The following is a 26946-nucleotide window of genomic DNA, read 5'->3' on the forward strand; positions in this document are numbered from 1 at the left end:
ATTGAATGCCACACCTTTTATTGTCATCTACTTGCAGTCTCTCTATTTCTGGCACTGATTTCATGATGGTTCAGATAAGGAACACTTGACATTGTATGAGGACCATTTTTGTGCATTGAAAAAAGGAAATGTTTTCATTTTGATAGAGAAGTTTGCTTACCTTCAGCAACAAAATTGGCCTTAAAGCCTTGGTAAACAACGCTTCCATCGGTGGCAAACTGAACATACATTCCTCCAAGAGCAGTGATGGTTTGAGGTGGTGTGTTACCACAGAAACGTCCAAGACGAGAGCCACTGGTATCATTGCCAGAGTACACCGTAATAGAATCATACCGACAAGATAATGCTGTAATGAACAAAACATGTTGAAATGTTTCAAAACGTGTGGACGTCTATCATATATAAACTAACAGGCAAAAGAAATGATACCAAGTCGAAATCACTGATATTACAAAACAACAAACCACCATTGTGAAAAAGGGCGACAAGCATCGACATTAGAATCTGTATCAAAACGTCGCCCTTCACAAAATAAAAGAAGTTGTATATCCATAAAAATTGTCATCATTCTTCATGTATTTAACTGATGAAAATATATGCTTTTGTCTTTTGTAAACACACGTGATATCTACAATCTCTGTTAGCGCTTTGAGCACACTTTGGTGTGGAGTTTAGTGCAATATAGGAATCCATATTATTATTATTATTATTATATATCTGAATCTTAATGAATTTTCTTCAAATTTAATAGAATTTCTAGTGCAATCATATTGGCGTAGTTTGAGGCTAAAATTCATAGTGACTACGATAAAATCATAGAATTCTTGTATTTTCTGAGTGAGATCTCTAATTGAATTTTATACAACATTCAACTTTTACTTTGTTTCAGGGTGCTTTACACAAAACATGGCTACCTCAATCTATTTTTTCTGGAAATGCTGAAAGAACATTCAATTCAGTTTCTCAAGAAATTGTGTGCCACTTACGTCCTTCCAGTCGGAAGAGAGTGCTGTCGAATGTAAGAGAAAGGTATTTCCCTGGATCTCCCATGATGGTGTAGTTGCACATGATGTTGTTGGGGTAGACGGAGGGGTAGCCAGGTGACGTGAACATCCCCGTGTCTCCATAGTAGGTTCCTCCACAAGCTGAATTGGAACAAATATAACACTGTCTGATGAAATGAAAGACTTTGGTTTAACAAGAAAGAATAGAAGGAAACATCTCCAAATTTTCGTTTGTTGTAACTTTATTGGTTACTGTATTGTAAAGATCTCATAGAAGTCATAAATAATTGGATATAATGACACGACAAATCTAGTCAGTCTTTGGTACTTGAAAAACATGAACTGCAGTAATGCTGCAGAACCAGCAGAACCAGCAGCCCCCATGTCCCCTTCAGACAGACTGATGACCTACCTGAAGAAGATTTCACACTTTACTTTTAACTTGACAGTTTGTTCACTATTTATGTGTGTATTTCACTGAGCAAGCTAAAAATATAAGATCACCCCACCCACCTACTACCCATAACAGTATAATATTAGAAACATTATCATCACGAAGCACAGGCTTCTGGTTCCAAACAAAGAGACAACAAATTTAATGCAGTATTTTCATTGGTTCCAGTCAAGTGACCATTTATCCTAACCAGTACCAATTCCGACATTTTTTCATGGGCTGATTATTGAAGAGGCTCATTTTAGTGATATTAATAATTTATCAGCCATAGCTTAATTTCCTAATAGGGACTGGTCATTAGGGGCTGAAGAAATGTTAGAAACAGTTGGACATGAGGTTCAGCAAACTATGATACATTCGACCTACGACCCAACTTTCACCACTCCCCAAAAACAAATGACCAAGCCATCATATTATTTATATATGGAATACTTTATTATGAGGTGAGGTTAAATTGGGTTTAACGTCGTGCTTGAGAATATTTCGCTCATATGACGACGTGCATGCGTGTGTATGTGTATGTGCGGCTGCTTGTACTAGCCCAGACTTAAGCTGGTTTTATAGTGCTAGCTCACTGAGATACCATGCCACAGTGAAGCATGAATACCCCACTCAGACACAGTATACTGACTCCGAGACGACTAGTCCTTGTTGTACCTGTTAATGCTGAGCGCCAGGCAGGGACCAACAAGTACCATATTTTGGTATGACGGTCGGGGATCTAACCCTCGACCTTCCGCTCTCCGGGTGGACGCTCTAACCACTACACCACGGAGGCGGTCTACTTTTTTATGTGATGGTAGAAAATTGATGACTGAAAACAAACATAACTGGTTAATCGTCTTGTTCAAACTCACATGTCGTCCAGTTGGCTGAGAAGCCAGTACCTCTGGCGCTGAAATCTGACCTAAACTTGAGCTTCATACGGTTGGTGGTTGAAGTGAATGGGTCAGGCAATACGGTGCTGCACCAACGTCTGCTAGGAATCAGTGTCCCATTGGTCAGAACATTGCTCATCTGAACATAGAGATGAATAAACACAATCAATCAACATCAATATAATAATTTGTCCTTCAATGCCGATGAAGAAAATATATGCAGCCCTTCACTACCATTGCAGAAAAAATACTCTAACCATTCACTAGTTGAATAAAGTCAACCCTGTCTGTCAGAAATGTCATAGTCAATATAATGATCTGTCACTTCACCACCATTGCAGACAAAAATAGTGGGTTTTTCAGTGGGAACCTTTATTTTCTTACTCATTTATGCCTCATTTTTAATGTTTTCGAATCCCCCCTGGTTGGTTAAATTATGAGAATTGGGTTAGTCACCAAAATTTTATTAATTGAAAACACACACTACTTGTCTCCCATCTTCCTTTTGGTGCTGTATGACCTTGTAACCAAGGTCATCTGCTACAAACTCACTTGGACATAATCATACGGACAACTGCTTCCTGCTTCAAGGTCAAAGGCCTGGAAGTTCATCTGAACAGTGTAGCCATTGTCCACGTTGATGTCCCATTCACACTGGGTGTTGTGTGGGTAGAAGCTAGGGTAGTTCGGGCTGCTCACAGTTCCTTCATTGCTGTGGAACAGACCTCCACAAGCTGAAAATCAAGTCAAGACCATTTGTTAATCCAAACTATGAATCTGACACTGATGATTACAGCTGGGGAGGTGGGGTAGCCTAGTGGTTAAAGCGTTGGCTCATCACGCCGAAGACCCGGGTTCGATTCCCCACATGGGCACAATGTGTGAAGCCCATTTCTGGTGTCCCCCACCGTGATATTGCTGGAATATTGCTAAAAGTGGCGTAAAAAAAGAAGAAAGAAAGATTACAGCTGAAGACTTGAGCATCTGTCATATTGTTATACAGTATATACCCTGGTTATAATGCCATATTTTCTCCTGGACAAAGCGTGGCATTATAACCCTACATTATAACCACGGTTTACTGTACATATTATTCATTCTAGTAAAACATTCCCTTGAAAACTGGAGTTCACCAAAATATTTCAAACTTAATACAAATGTCACTTGGCTCAGAACAGTTATCATATGATTGTAAAATTTATGATATTTACCAAACTATTTCAAACATAATTAAAATGTCACTAGACTCAGAACAGTTTTCAAAAACTGTGAAATAAAGGTCCAAAACACAACTGCAATATGCGTGGTCTTCAGCCAGGGGCAGTTGAAGTTAAGCAATACTCGTCATGAAGAGTCCTTGGATGGGTGAACATGTTTGGCAACATTTGACTCCTGAGAGGTTTTAGGACTTCATTCCTGCACCACAGAGACATGTGGTCTCACCTTAGGCAAGTTACTTTGTTAAAAATTGCCTGTGTTCACTCAGCAGTGAATGGGTACCCGGTTTGGATGAGATGGTCATATGACTGTTAACCTTCTGCAGCCTTTGCAGGCAGCTTGGTTTGTAGTGAGTGAGTGAGTTTTACGCCACTTTAAAGCAATATTCCAGCAATATCAAGTCAGGGGACACCATAAATTGGCTTTACACATTGCACCCATGTTGGGAATCAAACCCAGGTCTTCGGCATGACAAACAAATGCTTTAACCACTAGGCTACCTCACTGCCCCAGCTTGGTTTGAAATGCACATTGATCTATTGACTAGGGTGACAATGTTAGCGCTCTGAGAATACACCTTGTGTGTGGATGTGTACAGGTACATATATTATTATATTATTATTTAACCATATCAAGTTCATTTTAGGCCATCATCAATACTTGAGATAATCATAAGGACAATCAACCTTGGTGGAGCTCCTTACCATTTGTCTCAAAGGTATACATCACTTTAAATCCCCCTGCTCCGAGTAACTTGGCTTGAGATAATCATAAGGACAATCAACTTTGGTGGAGCTCCTTACCATTTGTCTCAAAGGTATACATCACTTTAAATCCTCCTGCCCTGAGTAACTTGGCTTGAGATAATCATAAGGACAATCAACCTTGGTGGAGCTCCTTACCATTTGTCTCAAAGGTATACATCACTTTAAATCCTCCTGCTCCGAGTAACTTGGCTTGAGATAATCATAAAGATAACCAACCTTGGTGGAGCTCCTTACCATTTGTCTCAAAGGTATACATCACTTTAAATCCTCCTGCTCCGAGTAACTTGGCTTGGACATATCCAACCTTGGTGGAGCTCCTTACCATTTGTCTCAAAGGTATACATCACTTTAAATCCTCCTGCTCCGAGTAACTTGGCTTGAGATAATCATGAGGATAACCAACCTTGGTGGAGCTCCTTACCATTTGTCTCAAAGGTATACATCACTTTAAATCCTCCTGCTCCGAGTAACTTGGCTTGAGATAATCATAAGGACAATCAACCTTGGTGGAGCTCCTTACCATTTGTCTCAAAGGTATACGTCACTTTAAATCCCCTGCTCCGAGTAACTTGGCATGAGATAATCATGAGGATAACCAACCTTGGTGGAGCTCCTTACCATTTGTCTCAAAGGTATACATCACTTTAAATCCTCCTGCTCCGAGTAACTTGGCTTGAGATAATCATAAGGACAATCAACCTTGGTGGAGCTCCTTACCATTTGTCTCAAAGGTATACGTCACTTTAAATCCCCCTGCTCCGAGTAACTTGGCTTGAGATAATCATAAGGATAACCAACCTTGGTGGAGCTCCTTACCATTTGTCTCAAAGGTATACATCACTTTAAATCCTCCTGCTCCGAGTAACTTGGCTTGAGATAATCATAAGTCAACCTTGGCTCCTGAGATAAACTTGACTTGAGATAATCATAAGGATAACCAACCTTGGTGGAGCTCCTTACCATTTGTCTCGAAGGTATACGTCACTTTAAATCCTCCTGCTCCGACTGAAGGATCAGTCATGAAGACAAGTCGGACAGAGTTGCTCTGGGACAGGAAGTCAGAAGGTACACTGTTGCAGTAGGTGCCAATCAGTGGTGAGTCACCATAGCCGCCATTGAAAACTTGGAGATAGTCATACTGACATGTAGGGGAACTTTCCAGATTCATCGCCACAAAATGGACCTGAGAACAACATAGGTTAATCATGAAAATTTCATTTCCATACTAAAAGGAGTGGATATACATCTCTAGAAAAGAAGGAGAGAAATGTGTTTAAACTTCAATTCACATTCAGAAATTATGAAACTGTTTTGACAATTTTTCACCAAATGAGTGAGTGGGTGAATATGTTTTGAACAGTATTCCAGTGACACCATAGCTTGTCAGATTAATGTGGGATGAAAGCCAGAATTGACGCAGGTCTTTCACTTGGTAAAAGACCTGAATAGGGTAAACAGGGTACATTTACCATAGGGTAAATATGGTATGTTACACAATAGGGTAAACAGGGTACATTTACCATAGGGTAAATATGGTACGTTACACAATAGGGTAAACAGGGTACATTTACCATAGGGTAAATATGGTAAATTACACAATAGGGTAAACAAGGTAAATTCCATCATGGGGTAAACAGGGTACATTATTCCATATTCCATATTCCATAAACAGATATATTACAGCATGAGGTTAAATAGGTATTACACCACTGGGTAAAGGGTATATTACACCATAGGGTAAACAGGGTAACCTAAATTATGGGGTAAATTGGGTACATTACCTCAGAAGTTAAACAGGTGTTTTAAACATCATGAGGTAAACAAGGTAAATTCCACCATAGGGTAAATTACTTCCTGTGGTAAACTGTCTAAATCATACCATGTATCCCTTTTTCGTTGCTTACATCATTCACTGAGTTCTTAAAATCACAATTCACACGGGTTTCTGTAACAGACATTACCCTTATTCTGGTGCCTTCTGGAGCCAGGATCTGCCAGGCACAGGCGTCGCCATGGTTATACGTAGCTGGATAGTTGGGGCTAGTAATGGCACCAGAGCGCTGGGTTAGAACACCTCCGCATGCTGAAAGCAATGGAAATATCCATGTTTGTCTTATACACTTATAAATCCATATAGTCAAATAAAAAAATTAAATTGCCCTAGACAGATCTGTTTGTCTGGAAAAAAACATGAATAAAATATGCATCCTACATGTTAGCTGAGGCCATTTAAGCTGATTATTCAGATTCAAGAAACTCACATGTTGTTTCAATATCCAGCCAAAAGCCTCGTCTTACAATAGAGAAGTCGGTCTTGAATCTGAACCACAATGAAGGCACTGGAGATACAAATGGTCTTGGAATCGTGTTGTTGCCACAGAACTGTGTCAGGAGTGGAGCACTTTGACTGGTTCCTGGAAGAGAAAATGGTATTTTGGTATTTTAGAAGGGTTTCACTGAAACATCATATTCCTCCAAATCAAGAAGATATCCATAAATAAGTGCCCTTATATGCATCACGTCTAAATGCTGTTCAAACACTGTACTGCCTGTACTGGTAAATCCTCACTGCCAGACAATTAGAGACTGTATTTTTCTCAGGCAGTTAACCTTAGGAAATTACATTCCAGGTGGCCATACTGAGTTTTTAAACAGAACATGAAATATATGAATAATAGATGTTTTAAATCTCATATTAGCTGATATGATGATCTACAAATACAGCTAAGCAACAAATCTGAAATTGCCCAAATACTATCTGCCATCATTGCTAGCGATTAGAAAATACATGAAGCAGCTTGTACTCCCATCAATGCAACGAGGTTGCCAAAGCTGAATTTCATATTAAACCATTTAACTGATTGTTATTATGCTACCATGTGCAAATAGCCTGTTCAGTTTACAAATTTGTGATGATCAACTCTACTCCTGAGCAAGTAAATATTGCGAGTCAGTCTGTGCCGGTTTGTGGCACAATATATTTTGATCTTCTGCATTGGTATCAGCAATGCCTTGTAAAGAGAAGGAGGCTTAGGAAGATACTGACTTGAAGATGACATCTTCAACTACAAATGTTGCACCAAACCTGTTTAGAATGACATTTAGTCTGAGAATCATAATTTTCTTACTAAAATAAATATCAACAAATATATAATATATATATATATATAATTTTTCAAGTAAGGCTGGTCACATGACTGTTGACGCGGGAAAAGGGAGGTAACTCGTGGGTGAGTGTATTTTTACGTCCACTTCGGGAACTTCAAGGGATTCAAGTGTTCCACTACCATTCGCAAGGAAAATGGGAGATAAAAGATCATGAGTCAGGATAAGAAAAAAATAAATATATATATATATATATCAAACGGTCAATGAGCCCACACCTCGAACCATTCTTAATTTAAGGAGTAGGGCTCCTGGTCAATTTATTCTCTAAGGTCTGGGAGTCACATAGCTCAGACTGTAGTGAACATAAAATTATACATTGTTACGTCAAATTTACACTAAACGTGACTACCTCAGGCCTTTCTTCATGGCAATGCAAGAAGCCATACATTCAATTCTCCAAGAAATCTAGACTTAGAGCTGGTCTATTTTTTTTATATCTTCTCTAGGTACAGGTAGATGTGTACCTTCTCTGATGTTGAGGAAATCAAATCTGCATTGGACATGTTGTTCCAGTTCCAGGTCCCTTACGATGATCTTGATGGAGGAGTTGACATTCACGGGGTTGTTGACGGTCCACAGACACTCAAGGTTGTTGGTGTAGTTGCCGTTCTCAAAGTAGCCAGGTGAGGTGATGTTGCCAGCACCATTGATGATGCCACCACAATCTGCAGGTGGATGAAGAAGGACAACATCAAGATGATTATAGCAATTGTAAGGCATTATCAAAATGGACACTCAAAACTGGAGTCAAACCCATTAACCCCTGGTTTGTGACCTCTGGTGTCTTGTTCGGACCCCAAAACAAACAAATATTTTTTTTGGGTATGATATATTAGTAAATGCAATATCATCATCTGTCGAGTAATCCACATCTCAGGTGCGGATCCAGTGGGTGGGCCCCCCCCTTCTCCCCCTAAAAGATTTTCCCTAAGGAGCATTTCCCGGTAACCTTTGGATTTCATGAATTATGTGCACACACACTCCGTCTCCAAAATTCTGGATCCGCCCCCCTGACTCAACCGAAAGACTGTGCCCTTTTCCATTCAGTATATTTACGAGGGGCTACAGACAGGAAAGTAAAGAAATATTACAGATTAATTAGTTTCATATGAAAACATCCTTCCAGTAGTAATTTTGGGACTGTGTTACACTCCCAAAACTTACCTGCTTCATTGTTGGAAGAGTAGGTTGCCCTGAAGCCTCCATAAGTGACTGATCTATCAGTTCGGGAACTTGACACGCATGTAATTTCCTGAGGACTCAATAACACCAGGATTTGTGTCACCACAGTAGCGGCCGATTCTCGGAGAGTTGGACAGGATACCATTGTAAGCCTTGAGAGAAATATTTTCAATTAATTATGGATATGGATATAGATTCAAGCAAAGTTGCCTACTATCTGCTCTTAAATTAAGAATTTATTTTAAATTTTAAATTTAAGTATTTACTTTTCAGAATTGTAAACTTAAGTAGTAAACAAAGTAGTAGGAAAGGCTTAGGTATCCACACAGACAGTGTAAACATAATTGAACCAATGATAGGTTGGTTGTTGTTTAATGCTCAGCATTCAGCGATGGTCTGTCAATAATTGAGTCTGGACAAGCCAATCCAGTGATCAACAGCATGAGCTTCAATCTATACATGTGAGTGAGTTTTGGTTTTATGCCGCTTTTAGCAATATTTCAGCAACATCACGGCGGGGAACACCAGAAATGGGCTTCACACACTGTACCCATGTAGGGAATCGAACCCGAGTCTTCCACGTGACGAGAGAACGCTTTAACCACTAGGCTACCCCACCCACCCCTCTATACAAGTGGGATACTATGACATGTGTCAACTAAGTCAACAGACCTGACCACCCGATCCTGTTGGATCCCATGCTTGTTGTAAGAGGCAACTAACAAGGTCAGGTGATCACGCCCTATGGCTTGGTTGACGCGTGTCATTGAATGAAAACCAATTCTAACCCAGATGTTGACAAGTATAATCTAATGTGTTAGACAAATTTACTTCAAACATTGGTGGAACTCAATTTCATATACAGTAAAAACAGTTGGGATTAAAACTAACTAAGTTTAGGTCATTTTAATCGTATATCTATTTTGAGTAAAATTTACAGCAAGTGTACCAGAGTGAAAGAACAGTTCATTATATCCGACATTTCTGTAACTGTGGTTGAGTACAGTTTTACACCGCTTATAGCAATATTCCAGAAATATCAAGGCGGGAGAAGAACACAAAATTACTCACCTCAATATAATCCCAGCTGCATGTTCTTGAGGATTCAAGTCTGAAATCTGTGAAGGTCAAGGTCACTTTTCGTCCTGCCGGAACTTGTATTCTCCACTCACAAATGCGATTATGAGCATACACTCCTGGGTAGTTGGGAGACGTTAAAACACCTGACGGTGTTACAAGGTCACCTCCACACGCTGCAACATAAACAGTTAACCATTAGAAACTATAAACATCAGCACCAACGATTCACTCTGATAAGTGACAGTGGGGTAGCCTAATGGTTCAAGTGCTCACACGTCACAATATGGGATCAATTCAATGAAATGGAAACTGGACTGATAAGATAAACAAAATGTAACTGTCTTTTTTCCAACTTGAGAGACATCATAATAACTTAATGTGTACAAATAATTCACCATAACATACTGCAGGTTAAAAAATAAATGTGACATGAAGTAGTGGGTCATTATTTTCAGAACACTTCTGGCTAACCCATCCCACTGAAATAAATGTTTGAACCCTTGACATCCTGACTTCCCAGCAACTTTTGCTGGTTGTAAGATATGATTAAATGGAATGGGTGGTGAGATGAAAGAACAAGTGAGGGAATGCGCAAGCAAACAAATGAACGAACGCATGAACGAACAAACAAACGAACGAACAAACAAACGAATGAATGAACGCACAAATGAACAAACAAACAAACATACCTTCGACACTGGCCTGGAAGAATATACTGAAGCCTGGGGCAGCAGTGGAGGAGTCAGTTCTGAAGCGGACATAGGCAAAACTGTCTGATGTGTCGATGGGTGAAACAGTCCTTGAGCCACAACCATTGAATAGTACAGTTCCTGTGGAAGAAATGTCACCCTTTAAAGAACAGGCAGAATCAGGTTTAATATCACCACAAGATATTTTAAACTCTCGCAGTATAATGGGCATGTTTCAATTAGTTAGGACACATTACATGATAACACCATATTATCATATGATTGGGCACAATTACTACATGTTAAACACCACATTGAGATATGTTGGGCACAATTACATGTTAAACACCATATTCACATATGTTGGGCACAATTACATGTTAAACACCACATTGACATATGATTGGGCACAATTACATGTTATTTATCACATATCCTTCTCATATCATATACACATAGTATAAATTACGTATATCACATGTACAAACCAGTTTCATTGAATTCTCTGATTGCCAGAGAGTCTGCAGCACAATTGGTTGACCTTTGAATGTTGAAGGATGTGAAGGTGAAGGTTATGTAGTGGCCATCTGGTGCAAAGATGTACCATTCACAATCCAGATTTGCATCATAATTCTGAGGATAGTTCGGGCTGGTGATGGTTCCATTGGCGCCATTGATCCTGCCACCGCACGTTGCTAAGGAACAATATATTTTATATATGTTAGTATACAAGCATATAAAAGTAGTATATTCTAAACTATTATATACATAAAAAATATGAAAGTGTGTATATTTATGTATTTAAAAAAAATCAAAAAAATCTGAATGTCAAAGGCTCATTGTCTGTACATTACTTGAGGCACCAAGACATTTCAATATAGATCTTAAAGCGCATAAAACAGCATGTCCTATCTGTGAGTGGAAAGATATTTTTCAACAAATCCCAAAAGGTATTCAAACAAATAAATTTAGTTCCAAGAATGAAAGTTTTCCACAAATTTAATACACATAATGAAATTGACAAAATACCTTTTAACATCACCATAATATTTCAAAAGTAGCACAATGTCAAAAGTATTGCAAAAGAGTCACAATTCCACGATATATTCACCATTAATTCCACCTATAACTCCCTTGGAGTGATAAATATTTTGATCTGCCCTTGAATCTTGCAGGGTATGATACAAGCGAGTTGGGTTTAATGCCATTTTGAAAACTATTCCATTTATATCAGGGACTGTCAGCTTAACTTTGAAGGCCAAAAGTTATGGATGTCTTGGATGTTTCCCAGTTTGGGAAAGACCAACAAGCATGGACATGGTGCTGACAATTGGGGCAAAGTGGGAGTCAAACCCAGAATCATAGGTTTCTGTTATGCCAAAAGGAGGCAACTCTGCAGCTCCTTCAATCACTGAGCCACTCTTCATAATAATGATAATAATCAGGACATTTGTATAGCACTGATCTCGACACCTCATGGGCATGCTCCAAGTGCACACAACAGTTCAAGCCATTTTAAATATCTCCCAAAGAGATGGGTCTTGAGATGAACTTTAAATAATGTCACATGAGGGAGAGCATCTCAAATCATAGGTAAGAGAATTCCAAAGTATAGCTGACACATACTGAAAAGTTCTGGCACCAGATAATTTTAACTTTTAGGAAGAAACACAAGGAGGACCTGATCAGCAGGGCGAAGGCTTTGCATAGCTGGTAGGAAGTCTTTCCCCTTGCAATGATAGAAAATTTCTTGCATCATTCATCAAAACAGAACATACTTCAACATCTCACCTATCTCATATCGTGCCTTGAAGCCAACACGCGTGACACTGTTGTCAGTTCGGAATCGGGCAAACATGACATTGCCTGTGGAGACCTGGGTGCTGGGGAGGGTGGTACCACAGACTCGCTGCAACAGTGGGGATGTCACTGCTCCACCGTCACGACCTTCGATGTAGTCATATGTACATCTGTAGACAAATTCAAGTTAATAATGATACAAATAATGCATTTCTAACGTGCCTGCTTTCCAACGTCCAGCTGTTCAATGGTGCTCAAACAAATCTTGTGTAGATAGACTCCAGAGAAAAGGAAGGTGTTAAGTGAGTTGAGAGGATGAGACGTTCTTGATGCAACAGAGTTTGAGGGGAATAGAGTTCCAAAGAACTGGGGTTGTCAGTGAGAAGGCATCTCTGCATATTCCAAGTTAAGGAATTTAGGGTTAGATCAATACTTTGTTAAGGAATATTAAACTCATCTACGAACATTTAACCCTGAAAAACCCCAGGGAACAAGAACCTGAAGCTTAGCATCAGAGGTAGGCTAGTGGTTAAAGAGTTGGTGTTCGATTCCCCACATGGGCACAATGTGTGAAGCCCATTTCTGGTGTCTCCCACCGTGATATTGCTGGAATATTGCTAAAAGTAGCGTAAAACTAAACTCATTCAGTCAGTCAGCCAGTCAGTCTAATCATACCCATTCTGATGTATGAATGTCCTCAACTTGGTGTGAATCAGAGTCTTAACTCGGACAATTTCACACTAATATTTTCTATTTATAAAAATTATAATGATGATCTACGATAAATAATACTTAATTCCATCTCAAAGAATATTGGGAAAGGGCATACAGGTATAAATATTCCCTTACGAAGGATTATTTTCAATGTTGAACTGGTCCTCAAAATGTAGCATAATCCTCTCATTGGCTGGCGCAGTAATGATCCACGTACAGTCGACGTTGTGGGGGTAGTTGGCAGGATAGTTGGGGGATGTGATGTAGCCGCTCCTAACAGCGTTGGTGAGGGTGATGCTTCCTCCGCAAGTGATTGCAACCTCAGAAAAGATCAACCGGAAGCCATTGGCGCTACCTGAATTGTCAGACACAAAGTTGACAAAGAGACGGTTACTGGATGTCTGAAGAGTTGCTGGCCTTGAGGAGCCACAGTAATGGCCAAGCTGGTTGCCACGGTTGGTTCCATTACCAAGAGGAGGTGCTGTGGCTGATCGACCATTCAGGAGCTTAAAAACAAAAGGTTGTTAACTACATCATGATACTTAGAAGAATCTCGTGAGCACATCACAATAGCTGGAGACTTAGCCCTAACAAAATTAATCGTTTTGTCCGCTGGCTGTTATCATCATCATCATTATCATTGTCATCATCATCAGACAATATATTATTAAAAGTTGCAAACACTGCATAACACTTTGAATGATCTTCTCACTGGAATCATTACATATCATTGGTCATGTATATTCTACTGATTTTTCTGGAAAATTAAAATGTAAAAGAGACATCAAGTTGTGCAATTGATCCACAAAATAAAATTGAACTCAAGAATATGTCCACCATTAAGAGCCTATGCAATTTTAATCAATTTCAAACATATATCTATTTTCAACAAAATATATGATTTACGTTGTCATATTTGGATATTCCTTGAAAATCTTTAAGAATACCACATGGATGGCACTTATCCATGTGTTTAAGCAAGCCAGCATTGACAGTTTGGTAAGTGCTTTATAATTGAAAATTTCTTTCTAAACTTGTCAGTGTTCATGTGCGCTTCAAAAGACAGTAATTTTAATCCCAAACATTTAGGAACTATCAGAAATATTTACAAAATGGATAATTTTATCACACATCAATTTTTATACATTTTCTTCAGATTTGGGAACTGATATCATGAAAATATACAAATGCATTTCAATGTTAGAATGGTGCAATTTTAGAGTATATAAGAAAATAATTACTGCAATCATGCCTGTTATATACAGATCATTATGTTCTGAACGTTACTACTTACCAATACAAAGTGAAAACAGAAGAAACGTGACTCGAAAAGTGTTAACCCGACCTACCATCACATAGTCTGTGTCACAGGCAGCTGTACTTGGGATGTTGAATGTCTGGTTGAAGTTAACGGAAATGGTTCTCCCATTGAGGACCGAAACTGACCAAGAGCAGTTGGAATTGGCAGGGTAGGGATTAGGGTAGTTGGGACTCTGGATTACACCGGTCGTTGCTGTTAGCGTTCCACCGCAGGCTGCACAAGGAGACAAGGGAGAGATAGGAACAAACCTTGATGAAACAAAAGTGATTATTTAAGCCTACTTAATGGTTAGCTTGTGAGTAAATGCTAAAACAGTAGAAAAATCTGAATAGGCTAAGAACTGGGATGTATGGTTGGTTTGTTGGTTGAAGACATAGGCTAGAATCGGTCTTCAGTAACCCATGCTTGTTGTAAGTGGTGACTAATGAGATGAGGTGGTCAGGGTCGCTGACTTGGTTGACACATGTAATCGTATCCCAACTGCATTGATCGATGCTCATGATGTCAATCACTGGATTGTCTGGACCAGACTCAATTATTTGCAAATGTCATATAGCTGGAATATTGCTGAGTGTGGTGTTAAACAACAAACCAACCAACCAATCATGTGCTAACCTTTTCATTACTTGTTTGACACTCACCTGTTTGATAAGTCATTGAAAACCCTGTTCTGGTAACAGAGGAATCTGTCCTAAACTGAATAGTAATTCGGTTGCTGCTGGCATAGAGGATATCGGCATTTGGTGTACGTCCACAGAATGTTCCCAGAATGGGCCCTCTGGCAGCTGGGTCTGATGAAAACAACATGTTTAAGAGGACATTCATGCAGATGCTCATGTCATTTAAAGGCACTATATCACACCACACTTAAATAAATAATGCATTTCTCTGAATACTACTATCAGCCCTCAGGGAAGCTACGATATAATTTTATTTTTTGTAAATTATGCATTTAGATTACAATATTAAATTAAAAAGTTCAAATGAATTTATGCAACGCTGCATTAAATACACTCTCATGCCCTCTACTGGCTGAATATTATTTAAAGTGAACCCCATAGAGTTATGTCCCTTGGAGTGCTCTTTACGAATATCCTATGCACAACTTGTGATTGAAACCAGTTTGCCAAACACCGACAACACTGCGTGCAACAGTTTTTGATGTACAGAGCATTCATTCTTTACATTCCATAAATGGCAAGTGTTTTCAATCAGAGAACACTTGCCATTTATGGAACTTCTGCTGTTTGCCTTGAAGTTTCAATTATTGATTTCAGGCAAGTCGTAAGGGATAGTAAGTTTTTTATTGTACCAATAGGAAGCTATAGTGAGTGCATATGCCCCAATATATATATAATACTGGCCAACATACTGTTGCAAATGTGTGACATTGTGCCTTTAAAATGAGTGAATGTTGTTTTAACACTGTAGTCATAGGGCAAGGGGGTTGGTGTCATTAAGAGGCGGATCCTGAAACAAATTACAGTGATAGAGGAGAAGGGTTGACCAAAGTATCTCAACTACAGGGCGTTGAAAACATGACACAGGTCTAATCTCACTGTATGTCACGATTATATAAGAACATTCACACACATGTACGTTTATGTAACTGCTTATACTAATCCTGACCAGACTGATCTTATAGTGCTAGCTCTCTGAGATGCCATGTTGTAGCATGAGTGCCCACTGTAAACTGACTTCAAGCTGGCTAGTCTTTATTTTACCCATTACTTCTTGAACACCAGGCAGGGAACCAACAAGTACCATCTTTCAACATCTTTAGGTATGACATGGTGATGGAACCACCAACTTTTAGCTGTTCACGCTGATTCTTTAACCACTAGACCATGGAGATAGACAGAGATTGAGTGAGAGTCCTCTGTTTTCAGCGGATTTTAACATTACATTTGAGGTGGAGGGTTAGCCTTGTGATTAAAGCATTCGTTCGTCACACCGATGACTCGGGTTTGATTCCCCTTATGGGTACAATGTGTGAAGCCCAATTCTGGTGACCCCCGCCATGATATTAGTTGAATATTGCTAAAAGCGGCGTATAACCAAACTCACTCACTTACTGGGGCAGTGGGGTAGACTTGTGGTTAAAGTGTTTGCTGATTACGCTAAAGGCCCAGGTTCGATCCTCCACATGGGTACAATAAGTGAAGCCCATTTCTGGTGTCCGTTGCTGTGATGTTGCTGGAATATTTTTGCTAAAAGAAGCATAAAACTCAACTCACTCACATTTCATTGAAGAGTTCACACTATGTATACAGCTCTAAAAGTCAGTGAGTGAGTATGGTTTTATGGCGCTTTAGCAATATTATAGCAATATCATTGCAAGGGACACCAGAAATGGGCTTCTTGCATTGTACCCATTTGGGGAATCAGTCAGATCCAAGATGACACATGTGAAGTTTATAAACTCCAAATCATGTCAATTTCCCACTTACTGTCATATACTCTAACAGAGTCATAGTTGCACGAGGAATGAGACTCCAGGTTAATGGTGGTAATGTTGACGGCAATGCGAGTGCCAACAGGGGAGGTAATTCTCCAGATACAGTTCAAGCTATTGGTATAGCGATTGGGGTATCCAGGAGAAGCAAAACTCTGCATGGTATCCGTGGCGACCAGATTTCCTCCACAACCTGGCGCTGTAAAAACAAACATATTGATGTAGTGATTCTGATGATAGAACAAGAATGCTTCTTAAAATTAAACCTAAAACTCTCCCGCTGTTCATGTGGAAATGTGAACTTTAAAAATTGCTGACTTATGGCTAGATAAAAGAGAATTAATCAGGTTTATTTTTAAGTTAGTTATTTAGAAGTATGTTTATCCTCTCTGTGTTTCATTGTATGATTAACAAAGACAGTGAGTAGTATATTTCATACATAGAAATAAGTTGTTTAAATGAGAAAGACCTTTGCATCTATAATGACATAATAGAATCCTAGAATACAGGAAACATCCTCCACCCTACACACCTGTGGTTGGACCTGGTGAAGTTTGTACAGTTGCTGAAGTTGGATTCTCATTGGTCGCAGTCCAGTTGAACAGGAAACCATTTCCAGTGGATGAGAAGTCTGAGTGGAATTCAGCTCGCAGTTGATTGGACGTTGTGAGGACAGAGGGTGGGTTAGACGTGGCACAGAATCTTCCCAAAATAGGACTTGTGGCTGCAGCTCCATCCCTTAGCTTTAAGAAGAGTGAGTGAGTGAGTGAGTGACCGAGTGACTGACTGAGTGAGGGAGTGAGTGACTGAGTGACCGAGTGAGTGAGTGAGTGACCGACTGACCGAGTGACTGACTCACTGACTGACTGAATGAATGAGTGAGTGAGTGACCGAGTGAGTGACTGAATGACTGACTGACCGAGTGAGTGAGTGAGTGAGTGAGTGAGTGACCGAGTGAGTGACTGACTGAGTGAGGGAGTGAGTGACTGAGTGACCGAGTGAGTGAGTGACCGACTGACCGAGTGACTGACTCACTGACTGACTGAATGAGTGAGTGAGTGACCGAGTGAGTGAGTGAATGACTGACTGACTGACTGAGTGACTGAGTGAGTGAGTGAGTGAGTGAGTGAGTGAGTGAGTGAGTGAGTGAGTGAGTGAGTGAGTGAGTGAGTGAGTGAGTGAGTGAGTGAGTGAGTGAGTGAGTGAGTGAGTGAGTGAGTGAGTGAGTGCAAATGCAACTGGCTTAATACAAGCCTTCCGGAGAGCTTTTCATTTTGTTTTGCTTAATTATAGACATGCTTCTGCAACTGTGAAAGTAAAGTGCCAGCTCTCTGTAGGACAGTACATGCAGCCATACAACCAATGTAAACAAAACAAAACTACGCAAATGGAAGTAGTTCTTCCCCTTTTTAAATATTTTCACAATGAAATGATTCTATCCCATATGCCTACCTGTATGTGAAGACACGTAAAAAAATAGAACAGATGAAAACATATACTTGAATGAACTGAGCAAGATGTGACAAAATGTAGAGGAACTATTCTGGCCCTATTCATTTGTTTCTTTGTGTGAGTCTGGACTTGACAATCCAGTGACTGACATCATGAGGATGGAGATTCGCAGTTTGGATATGGTGTGTCATCCAACTTCAGGGAGCCTGGCATTCGATCCCGTTAGTCGCCTCTCTTTTGACAAGCATGGGTTACTGAAGATCAATTCTAACCTGGATCTTCATGGGCCCTTCAGAACTTTGGGAAGAAGAGTCATTAACTGTGAAAATCCCTGTGACTTTCATCTTCTTTGGAGTAGTATGTGTATATTGTTTCACAATCTGGTACATCTATGATAAATAATCAGTGATGCCCATGATCATTTTTTAAATATACTGATGGAACAAAAATCAGTGATCACATGAAAGTACAAGTATTCCTTTATTTTTTTCCAAGGTTTCTTCACAAACTCTGAATCTGAAACAATAAAGGAACACTTGTGCTTTTATGTGATCCCTTATTTTTTTCCCCTCAATATATTATAATTACATATATCACATCTTGGGATCAAGTTAAAAAATAATGTAAATAGTCCTACCCTTATGTAGTCAAAGTAACAGTTTGAAGTGAACGACACTTCTATATCTATGAAGACGAAGGTGACTCGGATCCTCATCCCGACTGTTGTGGTGACGATCCAGACATAGTCGACCGATGGGGGTACTGACCAGGGTAGCCAGGGGAAGCAATCTGACCAGACAATCCTGTGATGGATCCGCCAAATGCTGTGGAAAAGAACACAGCAATGTATAATTTTAATTATTAGTATAAAGTGAGTGGGTATGGTTTTAATCTGCATTTAGCAATATTCCAGCAATATCACAACAGGAGACACCAGAGCTGGCAATGGTCTCAAGTACTACTAGTAATTATTAGGAATAATACCACAACAAAATTTGTTGCAGGCTTATTGGACAAAACATTTCATATATAGGTTGAGAAACATCAAACCAGACAATTATAACCACACATAATTAAAACTTAAAACCCATGTATTATTTTTAAGCTGCAAAACTCGTTCATGTAATTTGCCTTTTAATAATCGGTCATAGTCAAATAAATAGACTGATATACCTGTACCAAGTTACCCATATGCCACAATAAAATTACTGCTCTAATAATTATGTTCTGTGGTATTGAGGATAGTAATAATTATGACTGTATCAATGTACAATTGATTTATATTCTCAACTCCCTGGGGAGAATACAAACCAAGCTGCTGAGAAGTATTATTCATATTGCCTCCTCATTGAATAATATGTGTTTGGTAAGAACTGACAGTCTAGAAACTATTGTGAGTACCACATATGATAGGCTGTAAGAATACAAATCTGTCAAATCTCATCAGAGCTATACTGGGTCACAAGCCTGTTGAGGACCAATGTCTTACACACTATTGAGTGTACAACTTATTACAGGCTCTCGGAATACAGCTGTGTAAAATCTCACCAGAGCTATACTGGGTCACAAGCCTGTTGAGGACCAATGTCTTAGAAACTATTGAGCGTACAACATATTACAGGCACTCAGATGAGAGCTGCGTCAAATCTCAGAATAAAGCTGTGTAAAATCCCACCAGCGCTGTACTGGGTCACAAACCTGTTAAGGACTGATGTCTTAGAAGCTATTGAGTGTACAACATATTATAGGCTCTCACCAGTGCTATACTGGGCCAGAAAACCAGTTGATGTTCCAGAGCCATCAGACCTGAACTTCATCCAAATTCCATTTGCAGCTGTCATGTTGGAAGGTAGACTGCTTCCACAAAATCGGCCAATCAGAGTCCCGGTAGGCCCTCCAGACCTCATCTCCAGGTAGTCAGAGTAACAGTTTGCGGACTGAGTTAAAGCAAATTGACTGAAACATAAAACATCAATGATTTTAAAAGCCGGAGCCTTTTAGCTATCAGTTTAGATGACGAATGGCCCGTGAGATATTTTAATGACTGCTATTCATGCAGTCTTACATTGTGATTCCTACACAGGTTTCGGTGTGACACCATTGATCTTTCAACAATATTTTTCGAAACACATCTAATGAACGGAAGTAATTTGTTCCTTACAGACCCTTGGATTCAGATCAACATATTTTTTGTGCAGAATTTTACACGATGCACAAATGTAAGTTCAGTATGCTCAAATATAGAGAATGGGTGCAGAAATTTTTGCTAATACATCCAGTGGGATGCCCAAAATTATTCATTGTACCCACAACACATCTATGATCTTGCTAAGTGTTTTGTTGTTTCTTTCAGAGAAATTATGTTCATCTTTTCATCCATCAGTCCACATGATCAATGATTCTTTCCAGAAATTATCGAAATATACAGTTCTCTACACTGTTACTTCACAGCATTCTCATATTGTCCGCAAGGACCCATAAAACTAAAAACTGGATGTCCCCAGGAACCCCATGGTTTAATTTGAGGTAAAACCGTGTTTGTGTATTCTCCTAATCACAGCCGCACATAAATACCCAATGTCATCCAGCCTACTGCTTACTACTCATAGCGTAACCCTCCACCAAAGTTTCCATGCTATCAGTGGATTATCAAAGTGATCGTGATGATAAAAACTTGTCTTGACATAGGATGACGGCATGGTGACATAACTAGGTCTGTCTTCAATGCCGTAAAACATTACATGGCAATATCAGCATGTGGTATTGGCACCTCAAAGTAGATTATCAAAGTGAACTTGATGATGAAAACTAGATAGTGTAGCATTTAGGGATGACTTGACGGCATGGTGAAGTAACTAGGTCTTTAATGTCGTAAAACATTACAATGTTTTCATGTGGCATTGTCGTAACATCAATATATTACATGTAAGACCTAGGAGCCTTTACTAACATTCTATTACCATAAACCTTAAACACAGATGTAAGTGAGTTCAACGAAGAACAACCTGTAAAGATGCGGGTTAGAATTGATCTTCAGCAACTCTTGCTTGTCATAATAGGCAACTAACGGGATTAGGTGGTCAGGCTCACTGACTTGGTTGACACATGTCATCATATCCCAATTGTGTAGATCAATGCTCATGATATTGATCACTGGATTGTCTGGTGGAATATCACTGAGTGCGGCATTAAACAAAAACAAACAACAAAATCATCAAAGCACAACCAACTAATCAATGAATGAACCTTAGGTCATCACCATGGGTTAGCCAATCATTGACCTGGGACTCATATGTTACCATAGTTACCTCACAAGAGTTTCTCAACCACAGGTGTGGAGGAAAATACAGTCTTAGAAATCCAGTGAAGGTTTCATCATCATGTCATATCAGGTATTAACATCAGAAATCTTTGCCATCATCATGATAACTTTGGAAAACCTATCCATCAATTATTCTCAATGTTGAAACGTCTATGTTTACTTACCTGAACGACACCATGAGGCTGTTGCCAGGTGCACCCTGAACGGTCCACACACACTCCGTGTTGCCAGGGTAACTGTTAGGATAGCCAGGACTGGTGAAGGATCCACTCTGTGCAGTGTAGGCTCCACCACAACCTGTAAGGTCCAAGTCAAGGTCAAGGTCAAGATCTAGGTGATGGTGATGGTGATGACAAATAAGACCTGGTTTGTATCAGTTCATACTGAGTGAGTTGGGTTTAATGCCATTTTGAACAGAACTCCAGTTACATTGCTTTGTATCAGTTTAATCAGTTTTATGCTGAACATCCAAGTGATATGGGTGTCAGATGATGTTAGAATCTGTACTTTACCGAGAAAGTGTAATCCCAACATATTTACATAAGGTATTTACATTAGAAATTTATTGAGATCCATGTTCCAAATAATGCTTTGATATTTCTTGTTTCAATTTTTTGTTTCAAGTTTGGTCACACTGCCTTTGTGTGTATTTAAAAATATTTCTGAAATATTTAAAGGCACATTGTCACACATTTTTTACAATATTTTGGCCTATATCATATATATTGGGGCATACACACTCACTTTAGCTTTCTATTGATATAATAAAAGACCTATTATCCCTTACAATTTCCCTGAAATCGATAATTGAAACTTTGAGGTAAACAGCTTCCAAACAGAGAACACTTGGAATTGCTCCATTCATTGAAAACTGTCGCATGCGGTGTTGTCGATTTGCCGTAGTTGTGCGTAGGATATTTGTATAGAGCGCTCAAAGGAACATAACTCTATGGGGTTCACTTGAAATAGAGGGTGTGAGAGTGGATTTAATGCAACATTTTAATTTAATATTGTAATCTGACTACATAATTTTGTTTTGGAATACATTATATAGTAGCTTCCCTGAGGGCCGATAGTTAGTAACTATTGAGAGAAATGCATTATTTGTTTTTAGAGAAGTGTGGTGTGACATTGTGCCTTTAATCTTTTCATGCAATGTAGTTCATTAACTACTAACTGGAGGATGATTTGGTGTATGTGGCTCTGAATCCAGTTCCTTGGATGGAAGAGTCTGAGACGAAAATGACAAACATGGCCGATCCTTGTGATCGTATTGGGCTTGGAACTGTGTTGCCACAGTATGTTCCTAACTCGGGGGAGTTTGCATCATTTCCATCCAGCACCTTCACATAGTCACGAGAACAACTGCCTCGACTTTCAACATCCATGTGGGTGAAGGTCAAGGTCACACGATCACCTAGTAACAGAAGGTCATTAGATTTAGTTACATGTGTGAGAAAGATGAGAATATAGCTTGGATGCTACACAGTGGGGGCAATAGAAATGGACTTCATACATTGTACCCATGTGAAAATGAACGCAATAATTTTTGGTCATTTTTACATAAATTGTACTGCATCATCTTCTAATAAGAACAGAACAAATATTCACAAGATACCTCAAGATTCCAATTACATTGACTTATCTTTTGTCCATGATTTGAACAGTATTGATCTTCTTGCAATATGATCTTTTTGCCAATTCCCACCTTCGCTCAAAGTTTAAATTCTGACTTCTGAAAGGGACTGATTGAGTGAGTATGGTTTTATGCTGCTTTTAGCAATATTCCAGCAATATTATGGCATAGGACACCAGAAATGGGCTTCACACATTGTACCCATGTGGAGAATTGAATCAGAAAAGGACAATGTATTAAAATATAATGAGAGAAAAAAGGATAACAGGAAAATTCAAACATTCCTTTATTATTTTCCAGTTTTCATTACCACAATGCTATTCAAAGCTGGTGATGAAAACTGGAAAATATTAAAGGGAATGTTGGACGTTATTTGTATCTCTCAGTATATATAGGGGGTCACCTTTTGGGGGGGTTGCTTTACAGACAGTGATATTGATAAATGTTCACTCGGCTCATGACAACGACACCTACTGTTGTGGTCTGCCTGGATCAGCCAAGTGCAGTTGCTGTTTCTGTCGTAGGTGTTGGGGTAGTTGGTGCTGGTGAGGACTCCATCCGTCTCGGCGTTCCTCACTCCGCCGCACGCTGTGGACACAGACAAGTGACATTCCTGTTATGGTGATGTAACAAGAGTCATCACAAGATGACATATCCCCCCAACCCCCCACATATTTGAAAGAACAAATCATCTGGCAGTTACTTAAAGTTCAAAACCGTTTCCATGGAAATCATGAAAGCATAAAAAATGCCAAAAATCTTTAAATAGCAAAAGGCACCACTTCAAGATCTGTCTCAAATATCTGCCAAGTTCTGTTGAAAGATATTGAATGCTTTTTGAGTTGTGCTCCGGAAATGAAGCCCACCCCTCAATTCTGGTACTAAGTCCGAATCATTTCCATGTAAACCCGGAAAAGTAAATAGCAAAAGGCACCACTTTGGCATCTGCCTCACATAACTACCAAGTTTTGCTGAAAGATATTAAGAAGTTTTCGAGGTGTCCAAAAGGCACCACTTAAGGTTCTGTTTGATATATCTACCAAGTTTTGTTGAAAAATATAGAATGGTTAAAGAGTTATGCTCTGGAAACGAAGCCCACCCCCTCTTTAAAAACTAAGTCCAAAACGTTTCCATGGAAACCGAGAAAAATAAAATGACAAAAATATGTAAATGGCAAAAGGCACCACCTTAAGTTCTGTTTGATATATCTACCAATTTCTGTTGAAAAATACTGAACGGTTTTTGAGTTATGCTCCGGAAACCAAATGATTACGGACGGACAGACGGACGAGGCATCAACTATATCCCCCTCCGCATTACATGTCGGGGGGATAAAAATGATTCGAAAAAGATGTGAACAATGATTGTGTCTTTAATGTGATTCAGTGAGGGTGTGGACACAGATGTTGTTGTAAAATGGGGTTTGGATAAGAAATGCAACCAGATGGTGTTGAAAATCACACGGAATCAGGGAGAATGGTGGTGTTGGTTGGTGTTTCAAACAGGGATCAGAGGATATGATTTGTTTGCTTGTTGCTGAACGCCGCACTCAGCAATATTCCAGCTATATCGTGGCAGTCTTTAAATAATCAAGTCCGGACCAGACAATCCACTGATCAACAGCATGAGCATCAATGTATGGAATTGGGATACAATGACATGTGTCAACCAAGTCAGCGAGCCCGACTGCCCAATCCTGTTAGTCGCCTCAAAGTGTTGGGGTTGGGGTCATCTGGGTCGTCCCCTGGGTCATCATCAAAGCCATGGTTGTACCAGCATACCTGTTACATAGTTTGCCTTGAACCCTCTGCCGGCTACAGAGAAGTCTGTTCTCATTCGTATGTACATCTGGTTGTTGGAGGATCTGTAGGTGACTGGGTTAGGGAGTGCATTACCGCAGTGTCGTAGCAGTTCCGTAGAGTTATCATTGTCGCCGTCATTAACCTAGAGGCATCAATAAATGTATAAATTCTCCTTGAAACAAATCATATATCATCATCTGGATATATTACCTGACATACATTCAACAATCCTGAGAATCCTGTGATAACAGGCCGTCATATAACATCATACATTTTATATACTTTGCAAACCAGTTTTTATCCTCACTCACTAAATTTTGTTCAAGAATAAATAATAAAATGTTTTTGCATTGCTAAGTATGAACTTTATGATATCCAGGAAAAATGCATGCTTTTTACTTTTATGGTTCAAATCAGTCACATTCAAACAATTAGTAATTACTTACAGTAACATAGTCGAAACGGCAAGTTGTGGAGCCCTCAACATCAAAGTCTACAAACGTGAGCTCCACTGGACGGTTCTCCTCCAGCTGTATCAGCCACTGGCAGTCTGTGTTGTGTGGATAGGGACTCGGATAGTTCTTGGAATATATTGTGCCAGTGCGCGTACTGAAAAATCCTCCACAACCTAGGACAAAATTAACGTTGATTGTGAATGTGTTCTCATTCCTTCGGTGTCAATGTTAACAGCAACCTGTTTCACAACCTAAGTCTCCAACCCTGGTAGGAATAAATTATGAACTAACAATGATAAATGGACAAATCGTTTACTGGACATCCTGAAATGCTTATCTCTTTGTTAACCCCATAAACCCATAGTTACCACTCTGGAAGGTGTCGCCTAGGAATTCCTTTAAACAAAAATAGGGTCCCGAAAATCTGGAAAAAATAATTGCTCCAAATTTTTTTACAGAAACTAAAACATTTACCTGACATATTCTGAAAAATAATCTGTTTTGTGACCGTCCTAAAATTTTGTAGCTCCTCCATTTGAAAAATTACAGTGGATATTTCGAAGAGCCAACTTTAAGAAATGCAGTAAACTATTTTTGTAACTAAAACACTTATGATAAACTAATTGCTTTTTGTGTTCCTGACCACATACTACTTTATGGAACAAGTTTTTTATGGATAACAACTTCTTTATTTCGTGAGTGCGACGTTTCGATACAGATTCTTGTACGTTGCAAGACATCGGTACAAGACGTCTAACTCACTCTAAATAAAGAAGTTGTTATCCATAAAAACTTGTTCCATATTGTACGTCTCAACTTCTAAAAATGCCACTCAAACAAGTCACATACTACTTCTATAGTTGAAATACATATAATCAACTATGGTCATACGAAAGTAAAAGTAATGGTCCCTTGCATTCTTTATAACCTTTGGGTGGTGGGGTAGCCTTTTGGTTAAGAGTTTTATTCCCCACATGGTTTTACACCACTTTAGCAATATTCCAGCAATATCGCAACGGGGGACACCAGAAATGGGCTTCACACATTGTACTCATGTGGAGAATCGATCCTGTGTCTTCGGCAAGACGAGACAATGCTTTAACCACTATGCCACCTCAGCACCCCATTGTGTTAGAGCTTGTTTCAAGTACATTACCTCCTGTAATGGCAGTGAAGGTAGCATTAAATCCTGTGCCGGCAACGCTGGAGTCACTCTTGAATCGGACAAACATGGTGTTGCCGGTGGTTGTGACAATCTGCGCTGTTGTTTGGGTGTGGCACAACTGAGTCAGTCGAGCAGCAGAGTCATCAGGGCCCCCATATACCTGGAACATGGTCATTAGAATTTCTACTGGATGTTGTATGTTATTAGGTTCCTATTGTTCTTTTGATTGTTTTACACCTGGAACATGGTCATTAGAATTTCTACTGGATGTTGTATGTTATTAGGTTCCTATTGTTCTTTTGATTGTTTTACACCTGGAATGTGGTCATTATAATTTCTACTGGATGTTGTATGTTATTAGGTTCCTATTGTTCTTTTGATTGT

General features: G+C 39.3%; 1 protein-coding gene across 1 annotated transcript in view; it reads right to left on the reverse strand.

Moving 5' to 3' along the window:
* LOC124276438 (cubilin-like) overlaps window positions 1-26946 on the reverse strand; it is a 71131-nt gene that overhangs the window by 13103 nt on the left and 31082 nt on the right. The window contains 28 exon segments of the mRNA XM_046712094.1: window positions 161-346; window positions 987-1145; window positions 2316-2475; window positions 2889-3070; window positions 5282-5504; window positions 6283-6404; window positions 6583-6735; window positions 7954-8154; window positions 8654-8717; window positions 8719-8823; window positions 9743-9924; window positions 10441-10581; window positions 10929-11135; window positions 12232-12410; window positions 13090-13460; window positions 14304-14488; window positions 14917-15066; window positions 16726-16929; window positions 17263-17473; window positions 18820-18935; window positions 18938-19006; window positions 19939-20138; window positions 21669-21801; window positions 22682-22921; window positions 23615-23728; window positions 24922-25084; window positions 25389-25570; window positions 26554-26722. Of these exon segments, the coding sequence (XP_046568050.1) occupies window positions 161-346; window positions 987-1145; window positions 2316-2475; window positions 2889-3070; window positions 5282-5504; window positions 6283-6404; window positions 6583-6735; window positions 7954-8154; window positions 8654-8717; window positions 8719-8823; window positions 9743-9924; window positions 10441-10581; window positions 10929-11135; window positions 12232-12410; window positions 13090-13460; window positions 14304-14488; window positions 14917-15066; window positions 16726-16929; window positions 17263-17473; window positions 18820-18935; window positions 18938-19006; window positions 19939-20138; window positions 21669-21801; window positions 22682-22921; window positions 23615-23728; window positions 24922-25084; window positions 25389-25570; window positions 26554-26722 (4771 nt within the window).

The sequence above is a fragment of the Haliotis rubra genome, unplaced genomic scaffold, assembly GCF_003918875.1.
Source record: "Haliotis rubra isolate DU_JTF1 unplaced genomic scaffold, ASM391887v1 Scf1050, whole genome shotgun sequence".
Lineage (NCBI taxonomy): Eukaryota > Metazoa > Mollusca > Gastropoda > Lepetellida > Haliotidae > Haliotis > Haliotis rubra.